This window comes from Carcharodon carcharias, chromosome 14 (assembly GCF_017639515.1).
Source record: "Carcharodon carcharias isolate sCarCar2 chromosome 14, sCarCar2.pri, whole genome shotgun sequence".
Taxonomy (NCBI): Eukaryota; Metazoa; Chordata; class Chondrichthyes; order Lamniformes; family Lamnidae; genus Carcharodon; species Carcharodon carcharias.
In genome coordinates this window covers 51,075,709-51,092,706 of record NC_054480.1, presented here as the reverse complement: position 1 = coordinate 51,092,706, position 16,998 = coordinate 51,075,709, and the positions used below count along the sequence as shown (strand labels likewise).

The window sequence follows — 16,998 nt, the reverse complement described above, 5'->3', positions numbered from 1 at the left end:
ACCAAAATAATCTCACCCCTTAAAACAACACTTTTCTTCTATTGAAACCACTGCGGAGATTTGCTAACACCACAATATTGTCAAGCAAACAATTGTTACCGAGGCAACATGATATGGCTTAAAGAGGCCCAGTGGTCCACAGTCAAATTTCTATCAGACAGACTGGCTCCCAGGAATATGGTAGAAATTACCTTGCCATAAACTCAGGCTTCGAAAAGTGGCCTTCCACTTCTTCGAAGTCTTCAGATATACTTTAATGCCCTCAGTGTTAGTTTTCAATCTGAATTCTTTAAAAATAAATTAAATCAGTCACAACCAAAAACAAATAAAGAGCTACATCTCTACATTAATTCATTTAAGCATCTTTCCCTCTTTTCTAGGGATCTTATTTTATTCCCAACTCTAGCAAACTATGAAGGTACAAATTTGAGGTATCACCCAATCTGGTTGATAAACTCATTGATAGAAATAGCATCCCAGCCAACAGTCTGAGACCATACAGATGTAATAAGACCATAAGAGACCATAAGACACCGGAGCAGAAATTAGGCCATTCAGCCCATCGAGCCTGCTCTGCCATTCAATCATGGCTGATAAGTTTCTCAACCCCATTCTCCCCGTAACCTTTGATCCCCTTACCAATCAAGAACCTATCTATCTCGTTCTTAAATACATTCAATGACCTGGCCTCCACAGCCTTCTGTGGCAATGAATTCCATAGATTCACCACTCTCTGGCTAAAGAAGTTTCTCCTCATCTCTGTTCTAAAAGGTCTTCCCTTTACTCTGAGGCTGTGCCCTCAGGTCCTAGTCTCTCCTACTAATGGAAATCATCTTCCCCACGTCCACTCTATCCAAGCCTTTCAGTATTCTGTAAGTTTCAATCAGATCCCCCCTCATCCTTCTAAACTCCATCAAGTATAGACCTAGAGTCCTCAAATGTTCCTCATATGTTAAGCCTTTCATTCCTGGGATCATTCTCGTGAACCTCCTCTGGACCCTCTCCAGGGCCAGCACATCTTTCCTGAGATACGGGGCCCAAAGTTGATCACAATATTCTAAATGTGGTCTGACCAGAGCCTTATAAAGCCTCAGCAGCACATCAATCATATGAACACCAAGGGATACAACAGAAAGACTGCTTAGTCAAATGAAAGGCAGCATTTACCATTTCGCAAGATTATTTTTTATTTTGAGAAGCATGCATGTACTTGCATGTTTACACATCCTGCTAAGAAAGAATTCTGATTCATTCAGCCTGTCCCACACAATTGTGACATCTTGTGTACCATAATATACACTACCCCACCTTCCCAGGTAATAGTTCAGGCCTCTTACACACACTCACCAAGTATCTCAACATGCACCTGTTGACTAACAACCCAGCTGCCCCCCACCCCCAAGAAGAAACTTTCAAGTTGGAACCTCCCTTCCCACACAAGGGTGATATAAGCCTGCCTTCCTGCCCGAACTGATCCCAACTATTTCTAAAAACACCCCCTCCCCGACAAGAATACAATTATTTCTCTCCCTCTCACCAAGATGGTAGTCAGTTCTGGCCCAACAAAACTTAAAATTGCCATTGTTCCTTCCTCTCCAATTCCATGTCCCCTTCCTCTGCAAAAAGAATAAACATGGCTCGTTTTACCTACATCACCACCAAAATGATAACCAGGCTTGATGAATGCCATCTACTGCTCCACCATTGCTAGTCACTTGTCTCCATCACCTTAGAAATTGACTAGTTAGTATATTAAATTCAGATAGGGTGCAAATTTCATTGGAACTTTAATGGGCAAACCCATTAGCCTGCTTGTAGTACCAGATACACCTGTAAGCATGTTAAAGTTTTTTTAATATCAAGCATGAGTCACCTTACCTGTTATAACTTCACCCTGCCTGTGTGCCAAACGCAGTAGGAGTGATTGTGCTACTAAGAGCTATAAAGCCAACAAGACAAGGCCAAGTTCACATAGTAAATTAATGTCGGAATTATTCTGTATCTTTTAGATGCTAACAATCTGTGCACACCCCTCCACTCCCAGTAGTAGAACTGGGAACCTACTCAATTCCAATTTCAGTTAGAGTGCCCAAGCAATTTGACTTCATCTAATCATCAAAACCAGCATGCCCATTCAACCAAATGGCTTGACAAGTTTGTATTTTCCAATACAATTTTTCTATAGCCTTCAAGTCTTCGACATCACACTCCAAAATGCTCAATCATCCCTAGCATTCCCAAGCAGAACCTTGGGTCTTGGCAGCTGGGCAGGACCGTACCAACATATTCCTGTCCACTGAATGAGGGCAACTTGCACTTATAAAGTGCCTTTCATGGCCACCAAACATCTCAAAGTGCTTTACAGCCAATGAAGTACTTTGGAAATATAGTCATTGTCATAATGTAGGAAATGTGGCAGCCAATTTGAACAAAGCAAGCTCCCATAAACAACAATGTGATAACCTGATAATCTTTTTTGATGTTGGTTAAGTGATAACCATTGGCCAGGACGCCGGAGACAAAGCCCCTGGTCTTATTGAAAATGCAATGGGATGTGCCCTCTAGAGAGGGCAAAACAGGGCCTCAACATCTCATGTGAAAGACAGCACTGCTGCAGTTCTACACCGGAGTTTCAGCCTTGCATTTAAGACTTGAGCACAAAGTTCAATGTTGTGGATGCTTAACTCCCATTAAAGTCCCAACTTTGCCCCCACCATTCCCTACACCCTCACCACCCCCACAGCCCAATGTATATTTTTGGACCCTACTATTTAAGACAGTTGAAGTTAAATTCATTCCCCCAGTGGCAATATTTATCACCAATGAACAAGCTCCAGAGTCCATTCAAAGCATGACAGATTTTATAATTTACAAGCATTTATTTCTGCTTTAACTCATTCTGTAATTGCTCAGGTAGAGAATGAAATAAAAGCACCATCTACTACATTAATGTAGCTCATGAAGTAAAGAGGGGAGAAGGTAAAAACAAAGTTATTTCCTTACCAACTTTACTGTCATGCTATGTCTAGATAGCTGAGTGAATTAAAGAATAAAAAGCATGTAATTTGGCCCAACCAGGCCATCTCATCATTTGTGCTCTACTCAAGCCTCTTCCTGCCCTCACATCCAGTTATCAGCATAGCCTTCTATTGCCTTCTCCCTCAAAGTTTATCTAGCTTTGTCTTAAATAGGTAGACATTATTCACTTCAACCACTCCTGTGGTAGCGAGTTCCACATTCTCACCACTCAAGGAGGTAAAGTTTCTTCTGAATTCCCTACCTAATTTCTTGGTAACTCTCATATTTAAGGCCTCTAGTTTCACTTTTCCCCACAAATGGAAATAATAGGTAATATCTACAAATGCTGGTATTTTCAGCAGCATGTTATGTACACACAATTCACATTGCAAAAGGCGAAATTTTTAAAGTGAAAAACAATCCACACTTCAATAAAAAGACCGTTTAAAAAGTTGTGACTATTAAAATCTTGTTAGTACTTATACAATTATAGTAACACTCCAAAAGTTATTTTCAATTTTTAAAACAATTTATAAAGAGTGCAAAGTTGTGTCCATATGCTTCCCTACCCAAAAACTCATTCTTATTGAACATTGTTGTCCTTTTCCATGCTGTAAGAGTGAAATGTAGAGCTTTCCATTTCATTGAAGACATCTCCTAATTAAATCAGTTCATTTCCTTTTCTGCCACCTCCTAAAATCTCCAAGTCCAATTAAGAGAAAAATAGAATCGATTGTCCTTCCTTGCTTAAAGCAAAGAACACAAGAAATAGGAGGAATATCCCATACAGCCCCTTGAACCTGCTCAGCCATTCAATATACTGATGGCAGATCTGCTGCCTCAACTCCATTTTCCCATTTGCTCCCCAAATCCCTTGATTTTCTGAAACACCAAAAGATCTGTACCTTAGCCTTCTGACTACCAAAGTGAATAAACTTACACTTCCCAGATTATACTCCACCTTGTTGCTTACTCACTTAACATGTCCATATCACCATGTCCTCCTCACAGCTTATGTTCCCACCGTGCTTCGTATAACCAAAAAATAGATAAATGTTTAAGTCCTTAATATAGATTGTAAATAACCGAGGCTCCAGCACTGATCCTATGGCACTCCACTACTTACTGCCTGCAAACAGCCTTGAAAATATGTTTTTTTTATCCCTATAGTAAAGCAGTGAACAATGGGGGAGCAGTCAAAGTCTTGGTTGGGAACACAGAAGTAAAGGATCACATGGACAGTTAGTTTATGTGAAACACTCTTTGGCCTGGAATTAGAGGCTAAAAATGGAGATAGGAGTTGTTTTGCAGAATGTCTCAAAGATAATATCAAAATCAAGCCCAATCGCCCACCACCCCCTCCCTCACTCACCCCCCAGCCCCCTCCTTCCCACCCCCTCTCCCTTGCTGTATCGCCCTCACCCCCTCCTTCACCCTCTCCAACACACGAACACAGAATGATATAGATGGGCTGGTAAGATGGACAGAGCAAGATGGCAAATGGAATTTAATCCTGAGAAGTGTGAGATGATGCATTTTGGAAGGACTAACGCAGCAAGGGAACACACAATGAATGGTAGGACCGTAGGACGTACAGAGGATCAGAGGGATCTTAACGTACATGTCACTGGTTCCCAGGTGGATCATGACAACTGGATCCGCTCCCTCCCACTCCAAATTTGTCTCCAGCCACAAGGAAATGTCCTTAACCCAAGCATCCAGTGGGCAACACAACCATCAGAGCTTCCAGTCACAGCTGCAGAGAACAGTATCTGTCTCACTGATTATACAGTCTCTTATCACTCCTACATTCCTCTTTGCTCGCACCACTTGTAAGACATCCTTCAACATGGTGCCATGGTCAGTCTGCTCATCCACCCTGCACCTTTTCCTCATCCAGCCAGGTAGCAAGCACTCTGTATCTGTTGGACAAAGGCAGGGACAAAGGCTCCTCCAACATTATATGCTGATTCCCCATTCCTGTCTGACTCAGTCACATCTCCTGTCCCTGACGACTGACCAACTCTAAAGTTCTACCTAGGTTAAGGTGTGACCGCCTCCTGGAATAAAGCGTCCAGGTAACTTTCCCCTTCCCTGATGTGAAACAATGTCTGCAGCTCAGCCTCCAGTAATTAAAATTTAATTAATTATTTTGTGTCTCTAATCCTGCCTGTGCTTATTAATTGCAAAATATCAAATTTCTCCATTATGAAATTGTAACTTGCTCTCACATATTAATTTTACAGGTCACAGTTGTAAATACTAAACATTACTGAACAGGGGGTATCCCTTGCTATTTTATCCTGGCTTGAGAAAAATCAACGTTTTTAATGTTAGATTGGATTAAGATAGAAGCTATCATTTATTTCAGTTTCTGAACATTTAAAAGCACTTAACTTTCACTTTTTAAACATTTTAAGTTCCTTGCTTGTGTGTGTGTATGCTTCAATGCGATTGCCAGCAAGCAGCCACTATTGTTGCTGCATGCCATGAGATCCCCTTGGCTTGGCGCCAGATTTAAACTATCATCAGGATAGAAGTGTGTGCCACTGAGATTGCTAGATCGCAGTGCGTAGCTTTCTTCAAGGTCCACAATGAGTGCTGTTGCTCTACTGCTGACCTCAAAATATAACCCAATGTTTCATTACTTAACATTGCCCGTATTAAATAGCACTTGTCATTTGTCAGTTCATCTTAATAAATTATCACAATCTGTTTGTTCCACTTTCCAATATTGTTTTTAATCCCTCTCCAAAGTTTAGTAATAAACTTAAATGGCTTTATTTTAGTCCACTATTCCAAATCATTTGTCTACGGTAAATAACAACAAAAGCCTAAGCATCAAGCCCTCCTTTTAACACAGTTACCTTTTAGTTTGTCTGATTCTGCAACTTCTAATTGACTTTCTATACCCCTTTCAAGCAATCTCCTTTGCAGCACTGCTAAAATATACTATTTAAATTAAGAGCTGACCCATGAGGTCAGTTTTTGTTCCACAAAATCATGACAGTGCAGGGGGCCATTCAGTCCATCGAGTCTGCACTGGCTCTCCAAATGAGCAATTCACTTAGTACTATTCTTTCCCCTTCTCCCCACCTGCACATTATTCCTTTTCAGATAAGAGTGTAATTCTCTGTTGAAGGCTTCAATCGAACCTGCCTCCTCCACACACTCAGGCCGTGATATTCCAGACCTTAACCACTCGCTACATGAAAATTCTTTTTCTCATGTCGCTTTTGTTTCTTTTGCTGATTGATTTAAATCTGCGCCCTCTCGTTTTTGATCCTTTCACAAGTGGGAACAGTTTCTCCCTATCCATTCTGTCCAGACCCCTTGTAATTTTGAATACCACTATCAAAACTTCTCTCAGCCTTCTTTTCTCCAATGAAAAAAAGAGTCCCAACTTCTCCAATCTATCTTTATAACAGAAGTTCCTCATCCCTGGACCTATTCTTGAGAATCTCTTCTGCACTCTCTTCACATCCTTCCTAAAGTGCGACATCCAGGACTGGAAGCAAAAACTATATTACCTTGTTCAAAAGCAGACAGGCTTCTTTTTTTCAAAAATCTCCAAGAACCTAATGAGAAGACATTCTAAAAAGGAGAGAATAATGTTCTACCAAAACAGATAATAAGGCACAATTGGATTCTGATGAAAAGATCTTCAACCTGAAACTTTAGGTCTGCTTCTCTCTCCAGAGATGCTGCCTAACTTGCCAAGTATTTCCAATATTTTCACATCAGGCAAATCATAGCTCCCATTGTTATATACTACACAGCAGATATCTCTTCTCATTCCTCAAACATTTGGTGCAATAAGTTCTGCTGAATAAAATGCTCTTAAATAAAAGCAGCAATTCATATGAATAACCACAGATTATCCCTGCAATTCTCAATTCAAAACAAGGTAGCTTAAATATTGTAGGTCATAGGCTGTTGAGCTGATTAATAGATAAGTCTGTTCTCAATGTTGGTTAGTTCTTGCAGATTGCTTGCAACAGTAGTTGAATCAAATGCTTAAGAATTTTTTTGTGTGTGTCTCTCTCTCTCTAAACAAATATCCATTGCTGAAATACAGTTCCACTGAGGTCAACAGGTCACCAAAACATAGCCTTTGGTGGGCATTTTTTCCAGCAAGCCTGTGCTGAGTATTTGTAAACCATATTCAACTATTGATGGCAAACCCTAACCTATTCGACCTTAAATGTCTACCATTTATCTTAAATTTTCCAACAAGCAAAAGGTGAAAGGTTTATATGTATAACAATCCAAAGAGAGCCCAGGAAAGTTCATTATACGCATTTCCTTGTTAAGTACAGTGCCCTCCCAATATCTTTACTTGACAATTACCTACTCAAAAACACAATGCTTTGCCTAACATACATTAAAGCTTATAAATATGCTCAACTCTGAATTGAAATTAGTCAGTTGAAAGGGATCAAGACAGATGGCTGATTATTTGAAATATATCACTGCTTCTTCACAGTCGCCAGGTCATAATCCTGGAACTCCCTCTCTAACAGCACTGTAGATGTACCTAAACCGCATGGACTGCAGTAGTTCAAGAAGGCAGCTCACTACCACCTTCTCAAGGGCAATTAGGGATGGACAATAAGTACTGGCCTAGCCAATGACGCCCACATCCCATGAATGAATAAAAAGATAATTCAGTTTGCATTAGCAGCTCACTGCAGTATTTATATCCAGTACATAAACGGGCCAGAGTCCTTTAGAATAGTGAGGGAAGGGTATGGAAATGTACGAGAGATTAATTAAGATACATCTAGAAACATAAAATTTACAGAAGCCACCTATTTGGCCCATATTGTCTGTGCTAGTCAAACAGGAACTACACGGCTTAACTATACTTTCCAGCTCTTGATCCATAGCCCTGTAGGGTACATTGAAGTATTTTTAATGCACTTAGAATTTTTGTCTCTATCATCCTTTTGGGCAGCGAGCTCCAGGCCCCCACCACACTCTGGGTAAAAGACATTTCTCAACTCATTTCTAATCCTTCTACCAGTTACTTTACATCTATGCCCCGGTTATTGATCTCTCTAAGGGAAATAGGTCATTCTTATCCACTTCACCTAGGCCCCTCAATTTTATACACCTCAATTTTCTACAGCTTAGTTAAATCTTCCTTCAGCCTTGGCACAATGGCCTCCTTCTATTATGTAAGATTCTATGAATGTATATTATAATGCTGAATAACTTAAAAAGGAATGAGTTTTAAATTGTACAGAATAACTAATTTTAAGAATGCCACCTCATCATTTCTGGTGGACATAAACGGATAAGAGAAATAATTTACTACTTGTCCCTCTCCAGTAATGCTGGATAATTTTTAACTTTAGTCAATAGCATAAAATGGTCAATATTAAATTGACTGCCTATCGTACACCCCACACAAGGTTACCTTTATCGCAGAGAGTGAAGACCAAGTATGATCTTCAGGTATCATAGGAGGGCACATAATTTGATCAGGGCACACAGATGCATAAATTACCATTTTAAAATCCTACATTGTGTCCTTAATTTCATACAATATTTTGATTTTACATTACAGCTAAATGGAAAGACCCACAGTAATTTGAGAATCAGGGAAGTAGAGTTGTAGTTTACGAATTTCTCTGCAGGTGCATGCTATGGGGCTCAGAGATGCAAACTTGAGGTGCCACAGTGCAATTGCAGTGAAGGTTTACACAGTTTCCAATATAAACATGAACATAAGCTTTTAAAGAGTGAAAGGCTTCCAACATGAAGTAAGATTTTTGTAGACAAGAGGTTCATGCAGGTGCAAGATAGTTCTAAAAAATATAATCAACCTGCCATACTTCATCAACATGCCAATATTTTCTGAAAACTAAATTTTGTAATAAACTTTGCTATTAGTTATACAGGATATCAAGATTTATAAATTCAACATTTCAGTTTATAGAAATCTTGATCCAAACAAAACAGATTTGGTAAACTGGTTATACCTTTAAGCAAACTTCAGCTAAAACAAAATCTTCAGCTAACAACAAAATCCACAAATACAATTTAGCACTATTACACATAATGAGGCACCGAGATGTGTCAAGTGTCAAATCACTGTATGAAAAGGAGCTGCCAAACTGCAAGCCAGATATCAAAAATGTATGCGTTTTATTAATGCAACACAACACACAAGCTCTGAAGGTATTAAAACCACTACATATTAAACAGTAACTTGAAAATTAAAAAGAACATCAGAAATAGGAACAATAGGCCATTCAGCCCCTCAAGTCTGCTACACCATTCAATACGGTCTTCTGTCTCAGTGCCATTTTCCCATCCACTACCTATATCCCTTGATTCCCAGAGGGATCAAAAATCTATTGCAGCCTTAAATATGTTCAATGATGAAATATCCACAATCTTCTGGGATACAGAATATCAAAGGTTCACAACCCCGAATGAAGAAATTTCTTCTCATCTCAGTCCTAATCCATCAGCCCCTTATCCAAAGCCTGTGCCCCCATATTCTAGATTCTCCAGCCAGTGGAAACAACCTCTGTGTCTACGCTGTTAAGTCCCTTCAGAATTTCATATAAGGTCACCTCTCATTCTTCTAAACTCCAGAGAGCATAGGCCCAATTCACTCAGCCTCTCATTATAGGATAACCCTCTCATCCCAGGCACTAACCTAGTGTTCGCTGTAATGCCTCTAAGGCAAGTATGTCCTTCCTTAGATATATAGAAATCAAAACTGTGCACAGATGTGATCTCACTAAAGCCCTGCATAATTGTGGCAAGACTTCCATATCCTTGTACAACATTCCCTTGGCAATAAAAGCAACATGCTAGTTCCTAACTGCTTGCTGTACCTGTGTGCTAACTTTGTGTTCCTTGTATCAGTACACCCAAGTTTCTCAAAGCATCAACATTTAGAAGTTTCATGCTTTAAAAATATTCTGCTTTTTTATTCTTACAACATAAAAATCTCACATTTCCCCACATTATACTCCATTTGTCACCTTGTTGCCTATTCACTTATCCTGTCTATATCTCTGCAGCATTTTTGTGTCCTCCTCATAGCTTACATTCCCACCTAGCTCTGTATCATCAGCAAACTTCAGTGCATTATTCTTAGTCTCTTCATCTAAGTCTTAATATAGATTGTAAATAGCCAAGGCCCCAGCACTGATCCTGTTTACCTCAGAATATTTATTTTCCAACGTTGGTAACCATGCCTGTGTATTGGCAAGTAGATCTAAACCATTTATCGCTATTTGTGCCACTAGATCATCTATTTTATTGCAAATGTTTCATGCATTCAGGTAAAGCCTTTAATTTGATTTTTATTGTTATTATTTACATGGACCAAATTCATCGGTGCACTATTAACTTTAAACTCTCTATCCCTTTCTGTTCCACTCTGCTTGTCTTTGTCCAAATTGCTACACTATTCTATTGTCTCAACTTTTCTCTTTAGGTTTCTAAATTTCCCTTCACTTGATAACCTGAAACATACCATCTAAGACAAAAATTTTCAAAAGATTGACTTTGGTTTCTCATCAAATTTGCCTTTGTGATCATTAAATATCATAAAGGTTCAAATTTCAAGTGCAATTGATTTAAACAAACTTCACATCCTCCCACTGATGATTTCCATGTCAGTAGTGCCTTACAGTAAAGCAGCCAACAACAACTGCAAGAAACTAAGTTATATACTAACCAGGTTAGTATTTCAATAAAAACAGCAAGTTCTGAGATGCCAACTAAATTTAATCATCAAAGTCACAGCAACTGTGTTAACCAGAGTTCACGTTGATTTAGTGTATTAATTAGGACAAAATCATTACCTTCTGCCTTGGTTGCAATTGTGCATGCTTGACCCTCTTTACTTGACTATATTAAATTAGAAAAATTTGTTATGTTTTCTTTTGGGCCTGACTGCAGCATGTTGCCAACTTCTCTCCATAGATTAAGTCAGTAGGTATGGGCGATTCCCTGTGTCAGTCTGGCAGTAGAAGGAAAATGTAGTGATCTTCAGCTACTTATAGCTTTCAAAATGTAGATCAGCATTAGTTTATTTACCTACTAAAGCCATTAGACAAGCCTTTATTTGAAGCCAAAGAATGCAAATGAGTGTCAGATTATTAACTTGTTCCTTCAAAAGTGACAAGGAAAGAGGGAGAATGATATAGACATTGAAAACAACATCCCCTCATTTTTTTTTGTTTACCGAGACCTACTCATTTAAATGCATGAGGCCTTTAAATTTTTTGTGCAACCAAGTACACTTGGTAACCTAAAGGGGCTGACTTGTGATCACCCTTGGGTAAGTTCTGGGCTGATGTGCAACTGAGTAGCTCAGAGAGAGCAATAATTGAACGTGACTGACTGTAATGACCATATTGAAATGGTTATGATATTCATTGATTGCATTCAAGCACCTCATGATCCATGTGTAAAAGTTGAATCTGATTGTACTTTTTGTGATGGCGATTGAGAAATGTTTTATAATGTTCTTTCAGATATCTTATGAATAAAGTATATTTTTCAAAAAAAAAATTTAACATGATGACAGACTGGCATGTAGAAAATAGGTACTGGCATTACAACAATTGTTGTAACTGTTGTCATAATACAACTAATAGCTTTCTCTTACTAAATAGAGATCATCAGCTGAAAGTATTTAAATGTTAAACACAAACATCAGTCTTGACATTAGATGCAATATCCTATTTCAGTCAAAAAACTATATTTCAGTCTCGGAGGATCAATCTTTGTTCCTAACTTCAAATCTGTTTTGATCACACCAATTCCTTCCAGTGCTGCTAACATAAAACAGGCATGTACCTGAAGAGCCAATTAATACTGGTTAACTAATGCCATGCATTAATTTTCTTACCTTTTCTTTGTAGAAAGACCCTGAGCAGTGGGTTTGCTGTCTTAACTGCCTTCAGATAGTTGTCATCGTTATTTATTGGCAACAAGTCTCCATGAATGTCCGCATAACCCACTAAAACATCAATGTTTGGAATTCTGTGGACATGCTGTAATAATCCATAAAACTCTTCAAATTTTCCAGGTTTGGATCGATCCAAGGAAAAGCGTCGAAATTCAGCCCCAAACTAAATGAGTGAAAGGAAAAAAATACTGAAGCATAGTTGCGTAATTTTGAACCATTTTAAGAAACTAGTCTTTGGAATTCTGACAGAATACTAAAAAGAATGCAGTGCAAATCCCATAGGTCACGCTACAAAGAACATGATCTAAAGGGTACAATATTTACAGGGGTGCCTTAATCCCATACCTTACTAGTGAAAGATTGCCCATTTCCACTGACTTCCCAAAGTTACAGTGGGAGATCAGGAATATACCCAAGGAACTTAATGGAACATGTGTTTAGCCCATTTCCACTGACTTCCCAAAGTTACAGTGAGAGGTCGGGACTACACCCAAGGAGTTTAATGGAACGTGTTTAGGTAAAAGCATTAATCAAAAACTTGGCATTACCTGTCATACCAGTATTATTTCAAGTACTGTCTTTATCTCTATCAAACATATGCTTTGGATAGCAAATTTTTCTTAAGAAACAATCTGTTTATGGAAACTATCGCGTGGCTTACACAAAGAAACATTTGAGGAAAAACAAGTGTGAGAAAAAGCTGTAACAATGTTTTAAAACTAAATTTGCACCCAAACTAAAGCACAGGTGTATACTGCCATACACTGCGCAAACAGAGGTTTTTTAGAAGTCACAGTAATGCACCACCTTACCCAGCCCTGGATAGAACTGTACTGAATGGATCTAAACATTCTTATATTTTTCTGTGAGAAGCCAGAGAGAAAAAAATCTAGATAAGTATGTAAGTGAATAAATCCAGAAAAAATATAATCTTCTCTGCCAAGCTAAGAATTCTCTGGAATGGATAACACAAAATGACAGACTATGCAGAAATTACACTAAAATGAAATAGGATTTGGAACGTTCAACAAGGAGAAAATTTTACCAAATTCTGTCCTTGATAAACTCTGAGAAATGACATACTCTCCTTATCCCATGCTCCCTTAGCTATCAGTAAAATGTTTTACACAGCTAAGTGAAATGAAGAAACTAGAAAGTATAATGGGAACTATTGCTAAACAGTACACTTGATAGGATGCACCTCAGGAGGACGTAAAGAGTAAATAACGCAATCATGGAAAATTTCTTAAAAGGGACAGCTTCTTTGATGTTAATTCTTCCTCACCATATGTGGAATTTGATTTCCTATATGCAAATTTGGTTCATATATGTACACAGCAAGTGATGTTCTGCTGTTGGAGTACTACTGTATGTAAATGCATATCTTTTTACAGGATGCTACAAAAAAAATCATACTCTGCCCACATTACTGTATATCAATAATCACAACCTTTTTTGGAATTCTAATATATAGGGAAGCTGTAATTAGGACCAGCTGATTTGTTTGAAAACTATCCCCAAAGAATGTTTCCTACTTAAACCCTTTATTTCTCCCCAGACCAACTTTAAGTAATTCTGTTGGACAATGCCGATAGCAAAACAATACAACAACAACAGAACAGCACACTCAGTAGGGCACATACCTCTGCCACACTGTGTTAAATCAACATTACTACAATTATGCAGCTCTACCTAGAGAATTTTCCCTGCCTGGCTGACACTAACTCAAAAACTGAAAAAAAAAAATCCTTTTATTAAGAGATTCCATCTCACTGAGGCGGCTTTAGGTCAATCCACATTCAACAACCTGTTCTGAAAATTCTGCGCACGTTTTGACAGGTGAGACAAATTTCACCACAGTAATTGAGACAATCCACAACATTCTAAAACAAAACAGCCCACAACATCTTTAAAAAGTCAATTCACCATATCTCTGAATGTAAACGGATCCTTTAAAAATTCCAAGATCTGGATTCACATCTTCCCTAAAACTAATCAGTTCTTCCTTGGGCCATACCCTATGTGGGTACCAGGTTTTGTTGAAATCTCTCTATTAGCTTGAGATATACTGTTTGCCATCAAACAGATTAACAGAGGCAAAAATACCTGCCACTAAAAGTGGGTAGAGATAAAAAGTCAACTTGTTCGATCTCCCAACAGCAACAAATTATTTAAACAATTCCAGGGTCTGGATCTGCATCTTTGCCAAAAATTAATCATTTCCTCCTTAGGTCATACCCTACCTGTGTACCAGGTTTTGCTGAAATCTCTCCATTAACTTTTGAGATATATTGTTTACAGATGAACAGACTAACAGGTATGAAAACATTACCTCCACCCACCCTTAAGTAGTGGAGGTAAAGCCATAGTGTCCCTATATAAATGAGGAAGATATCCACAATTGTGAAGGCACTTCCTTTAAATATAAATATCCTCTCTTCATTCACTCTGTGACAAAAGAGGTAGAATTTTGATTTATGGAGAACTAAGAAAAATACATTTTAAACATGGGTATCTCGGGAATTTCTGCCTTTAGATTACATAGCCAGGTTCCAAAAAAATGGAGGCTCCTTCTTTAATATGTAGAAAAAGATAGATGTAGAAACCCCATCAACTATGGCTGTTGATCACAGATTAATAAAGAGTTGTCTCTGATGAAGGCAGATGGATTAAAATGTTCACCTATGTAGTCCACCCACCCACCCCTCGCAGATCACTTGTCAACTGTCATTTGGCACTAACACAATCTAGTTGAAATGTAGAATACAACTGTTACAAATAAAAATAAAAGTTGCTATAGACCCAGAGGACCATAGGCTGCTCTCTCATTAGCGACACACAATTGGTGGTGAGTTTAACCTGAGGGTCACACCTCAGGTGAGGCTGAGAAGGACTTCACGGAATTGAACCCGCACTGTTGGCATCACTCTGCATCACAAACCAGCTGCCCAACCAACTGAACTAACAAACCCCCTACAACTGTTACAGGCCATTATTCCGCTGTCTTAGCATTTTGTTTAACCTCTTAAAATGAAAGGTTTTAATTCAAAGGACGGATAAATATCTCAGTTTGCCCATAGGCACCACAAAACCCAGGGTATTAGAAGTGCATGTATAGTATATCATGCATTGCAAGACTACATGAGACTTAGTAAAAGGCAGTTTATCTGGTTCATCCAAAGAAGTTGGGAATAGGACAAAAACCAAGAAAAAGCTAAAGTAACACTTTGAAGAGGGTAGATTAAACCCTTGAGAATTGTTTCCAATTATCGCTTCAATATTTTTACATACAATTTCTTTTGCCAAGTCACTTAATAATTGTAAATACATTTTCATCATCAGCTGATGCTGCATTAATATATTTCTTCAACTTGACGAGATATATATGGCATCTTACATCCTCAATGATTTGTGACTGTGATGAAAATCCAAGGCTACAGTCACTCTGGGCATCAAGAGATAAGATAAAGATTTAAGTGCACAGGATACGTGGTCTAATTAAGGAAGTTGTCATCAAGCCATTCGCATGAGGAAAATGTGTTGGACATGTAGTACAGTATATACAATGTCATTAGGTCAATGATCACTGATGCTGCTGCATGATAAATCGGCCAAATTGCACTCAAATTACTGGTTCCACATCTTCTCACTCTCCCATTAAAACCTCCCCATTGAGAATTTTTGAGCCGATTACAATTTAATATGGTGAAGTAAGTCTGTTTTAATATTGCATTAATTCACAAAAAGATTCAAAAGCAAATTAGTGGAGAAATGTGAAATCTGTGATGGACTGACAAAAATTCCCCAAATTATGCAATGTTGCGCGACATGCGCAAACTATTTGTTATTTTTTTGGCCAGTACCTAACTTAACGTGGAATAGTTCAAATTCCCTTCCCATTTCAGATGAGCTTCCAGACAAATCCTTACGGGAACGCTCTCAGTATGATGAATCTGAGCTACATCACTAATTGCTTTGTGTTGGCATTTACAAGCTAGAAAAGTTTCTTATAAAGCGCTAAGGAAAAAAATGACATTGAGCGCAATAAGCTGCACAATCAAAAACTTGTTACAACCGCTGGCAGTTTTCTGAAAGATCTTTATGTCCTCATTATTTCCTTCTGCTGTCACCTGTTCCAGCAAAATCTGAACTGAGAAACAACCTACCACAAGCGACACATAAAATATCCTAAAATCGCCATTTGAAACAGGCCTGTGTCTGACCGTCAGATTGAACCTTGGCCTCAGCAGCCTTGCTTGACAGATCCTATGCCAACATCAGCCAGGGGCGGGGGGGGAGGGGGGGTGGTGGTGGCTGTGGGGGCTAATCCCCCAACGGCTAGACTGGCAAAGCAAGAAGCTCCCTCCTCCTTTCCCGAGACACTGCGCCTCCCCTTACACACACACCTTGCTCTTCACCTCCACGGTTTCCAAGCTTTTGGACGACGTACGGTGATGAGTCTTGATCATTTTCGGAGAAACGTTTCTCGGCCGTTTCGGTGCCAGCTGCTCGTCCCTCCGTTCCCAAGGGCAGCGTTTCAGCCTCAGTGAAGTGGGGAGATGGCGGAGGGTGCGAGTGGTGGGGGAAAGGTGTGGAAAAAGTCCAAGACCAATCTCAGACCTGCGCCAAACTCCTCCCGTCCACTCACTCCTCCACCTCCTGCAGCCGCTGTCCAATCGCCAAGTGCACGGGCTCGAGCTGGTTACCGGCGGCTGCGCGTGCCGAGCTCCTCCCCGGCGGCTCCAGCTCGGCCTCAGGCACCCTCCCCCTCCTAACGACCTGCAAACTCCGGACTTTGTTACCAGATGACGTCACTCGCCCCGGAAACCCAGCCTCGGTTTCACCTGTGTGTGTGTGTGTGTGTGTGTGTGTGTGTGCGTGCGCGCGCGCGCGCACCTAACATCATCTAGAGCCAGCGCTCGCGATTCATTGTCCACTCGCCCCTCGTGCATTTTTAAATGCGCGCGCCCTCGGCGGCGGTTAACAGCACCCTACCCCCCACCTCGGGAATCCGAGGCGTCTTGGACGGTCCAGGT

At 39.5% G+C, this 16,998-nt stretch overlaps 1 protein-coding gene across 1 annotated transcript in view; it reads right to left on the bottom strand.

Annotated features, from left to right (window-relative positions):
• Positions 1-16,683, bottom strand: part of LOC121286780 (partitioning defective 6 homolog beta-like) — a 73,649-nt gene extending 56,966 nt beyond the window's left edge. The window contains exons 1-2 of the mRNA XM_041203819.1: positions 16,369-16,683; positions 11,903-12,125 (exon numbers count right to left, since the gene is read on the bottom strand). Coding sequence (XP_041059753.1) covers positions 11,903-12,125; positions 16,369-16,431 — 286 coding nt within the window. The 5' untranslated portion in view covers positions 16,432-16,683. The remainder of the gene's footprint in view (positions 1-11,902; positions 12,126-16,368) is intronic.
• Between the last annotated feature and the right edge of the window lie 315 nt (positions 16,684-16,998).